The sequence below is a fragment of the Cherax quadricarinatus genome, chromosome 94 (genome assembly GCF_038502225.1).
Source record: "Cherax quadricarinatus isolate ZL_2023a chromosome 94, ASM3850222v1, whole genome shotgun sequence".
NCBI classification, from domain to species: Eukaryota; Metazoa; Arthropoda; class Malacostraca; order Decapoda; family Parastacidae; genus Cherax; species Cherax quadricarinatus.
This window is the reverse complement of record NC_091385.1, coordinates 4,048,218-4,051,222: the sequence shown is the minus strand read 5'-3', so window position 1 is coordinate 4,051,222 and position 3,005 is coordinate 4,048,218. Positions and strand designations below refer to the sequence as shown.

At 39.1% G+C, this 3,005-nt stretch overlaps 1 protein-coding gene across 1 annotated transcript; it reads right to left on the bottom strand.

The window, feature by feature from the left end:
- Positions 1–303: 303 nt before the first annotated feature.
- LOC138855430 (uncharacterized) lies at positions 304–2,799 on the bottom strand. The gene has a single exon (XM_070104730.1). It carries the CDS (start codon positions 2,715–2,717, stop codon positions 1,401–1,403), a length of 1,317 nt encoding a protein of 438 aa, XP_069960831.1. The 5' UTR covers positions 2,718–2,799; the 3' UTR covers positions 304–1,400.
- Positions 2,800–3,005: the final 206 nt, after the last annotated feature.

Sequence of the window (3,005 nt, the reverse complement as noted above, 5' to 3'; positions counted from 1 at the left end):
TCACCATTCACTGTTTACCATTCACTGCTCACCATTCACTGTTCACCATTCACTGTTCACCATTCACTGTTCACCACTCAGTGAGTGGTGAACATGTCTTCAGGAAAGTGAACATAGACAAAACATAAGATATGACAAAGGAAACAGTTATAACCTAACCTAACTGATGATTGTGAAGTGACCATTGTCAACTTAATCATCAGTTATTCTGACCACAAGGAAAATTATATATATATATATATATATATATATATATATATATATATATATATATATATATATATATATATGTGTGTGTGTGTGTGTGTGTGTGTGTCGTGCCGAATAGGCAGAACTTGCGATCTTGGCTTAAATAGCAACGTTCATCTTGCCATATAGGACAAGTGAAAATTTGTGTATGCAATAATTTCGCCAAAATCATTCTGAACCTAACGAAAAAAATATATTTCATTGTGTTTGTTTAGTATTAAATTATTGTAAACAAATCTAAAATATATTTAGTTGGGTTAGGCTAAAATAAATTGATCTTGTTATAATAAGGTTAGGTAAGTTTTCTAAGATTCTTTTGGTGCAAAATCATAAATTTTTACATTAACATTAATGAAAAAAAATATATCTTTAAACGTATAAGAGAAAATTTCAGAAAGGACTTAATTTTATATGAGTTCTTGCCACCTGACCAGTTTAGTATTGCTGTAGCATGTTTTGTAAAATGGTATTGAACCATATCTTTACAGATAATGGTGTATCTGTTAGCGGAATCATTGGCTGGTGTGCCCATTGTGTCTTGTCCGTATAATAGACGGGTTCCCAATGTTTTCTACCCACCTCACCCTCTAGGAGATGTTGATTAATGTTTCACCACCTACATAATGATATCACAATTGAAGGTGAAGAAGTTGAATTTCTAATTTTTGAATCGCATATTGAACACAGTATAGTACTGCGGGTGAACAAATTGAACATTTTGCGACTTTTTGTCGCCCCACCTGAAATGCCATCTCGCATCCCTTCCGGGTGCGTGCACCCCAGGTTGAGAACCCCTGTTATAAGGGCTCCTGTAGGTGGTATTTATATTTTTTCTTATTTTTGTGCTTCTGAGGTTGTCTTTTCATGATTGTCCCTTCTTAAACCAGTTAGTCTCTGTCAGCAAGCTACTTTCTAACACTGTCCCTTCTTAAACCAGTTAGTCTCTGTCAGCAAGCTACTTTCTAACACTGTCCCTTCTTAAACCAGTTAGTCTCTGTCAGGAAGCTACTTCCTAACACTGTCCCTTCTTAAACCAGTTAGTCTCTGTCAGGAAAGTTGACATCAGTAGTTCTTGTTTTGTAGAATGTGATGAAGAGGTCATGGATTTTGTAGAGCCGTCAGAGTCACAAGGTAAACAGTAGGCTGACACACTACATAGTTATAACACCTTGGTACAAGCTGTTTTCACTGGTGTGGCTGTAAAGGTGCTCTACTGTTCCTGGTATACTATGAGAAGAACCACTGATTCCCAGATCACTGTAAGCAGTAGAGTTGTACTGTATGCCACTGTGATCTGTAGCCCCATGTTGCTTGTCATTATGACCTGGGTAACAGTGGGTAATATAGCTCATGGAGGAAGGACAAGTTGCAGGCAGTGATGCTGTGGGCGAGAAAACCACTACCTCCTCCTGTTGTCCTGGACACTCGGGTTTAATTGCATTCACGTATGTGATGGTTGGGTGGTGTTCTCTGTTGAGTAAATAACGCCGACTCTTGGTAACGAGTAAGATGATTATTACACAAGATATACCAGATAATGTCCCAAGTACAGTGATGTTGTAGGTAAACTGAGAATTCTTCGTAGGTGTAGGTAGTGTAGTGGTGTTATGGCTCAAATGGGACGTATCAGACGTGCTAATATTTGTTCCAGAAGATGATGTATTCTGTGTGTAATTAACCAAAGTGGAGTAACCAAACTGGTATACATTGTCCACTCGTACACGAGAAGGAAGAATTTTCAGCTTGGAGAGCGTCAGTATGTCCTTGTTCTGAGACCACGAAAATAAAGCAATTTTCAGACTACTACTGTTATTAATAAGTATTTTAATATGCAGCCATTTATTTTCATAATACAGTGCTAGTGGAATGTAAGTGGATTCCAACAATTGGTCATTATTACATTTATACTTTGATTGAAGTAATATATTACCATCTTGTACCTTCACGTCAACACAAGCTTGATCATTGTTGTTATCGTCAAGAAACACGAGTCTTGGACGCCATGAAGACACGTTTGAGGTAAAGTTGGACTTGTATGGTGTTGTGAGACTTATTATCACTGGGATGTTAAGTGTAAAGCTGCCGTACAGAGTCTCACAGGGCAGCTGGTGACAGATGGGCCACATGAGATGTTGGCGAGATAACTTAGCAGCTAGAGGTTGTGTTGTCCAAGTTGTGTGTTCAACAATGTCATATTTGTGACCACCAGCAGTAGCTTTGTGTATAGGAGAACCATAGCTGTGACCACCAGCAGTAGCTGTATGTATGGGACCATAGCTTTGACCACCAGCAGTAGCTGTAGGTATGGGACTATAGCTGTAACCACCAGCAGTGGCTGTTGTCATGGGAGGACCATCGCTGTGACCACCAACAGTAGCTCTTTTTGTTGATGTATAGAAAGTGAGGATGAGTGTTACCAACAGTTGCTTGTCCATGGCTGTGGCGGCGTCACAGGCCTTTAGTGCCATGGCCTTTACCGTCACGAGCACTTGTGGCCAAGAGCTTCAGCGTGTCTGCCCGACTAACGCAGTACAGCAGAACTGATGGGAAAGAACGAAGCAAAGTGAAGCCTGAGACTAATATTGATAAGTTTACAGGATGTGACGCAGGTTAAACACTGCCACAAATAAATAATGTAACTTTTACTTTATTTCCTCTTTATATTCCTTTCTTTAAGATTTTCACGACTCTCTGAGTCTGGCTACACACCATCACCGTAAAATAATGATTTAATTTGACTTTTTTGGTCATTCTGT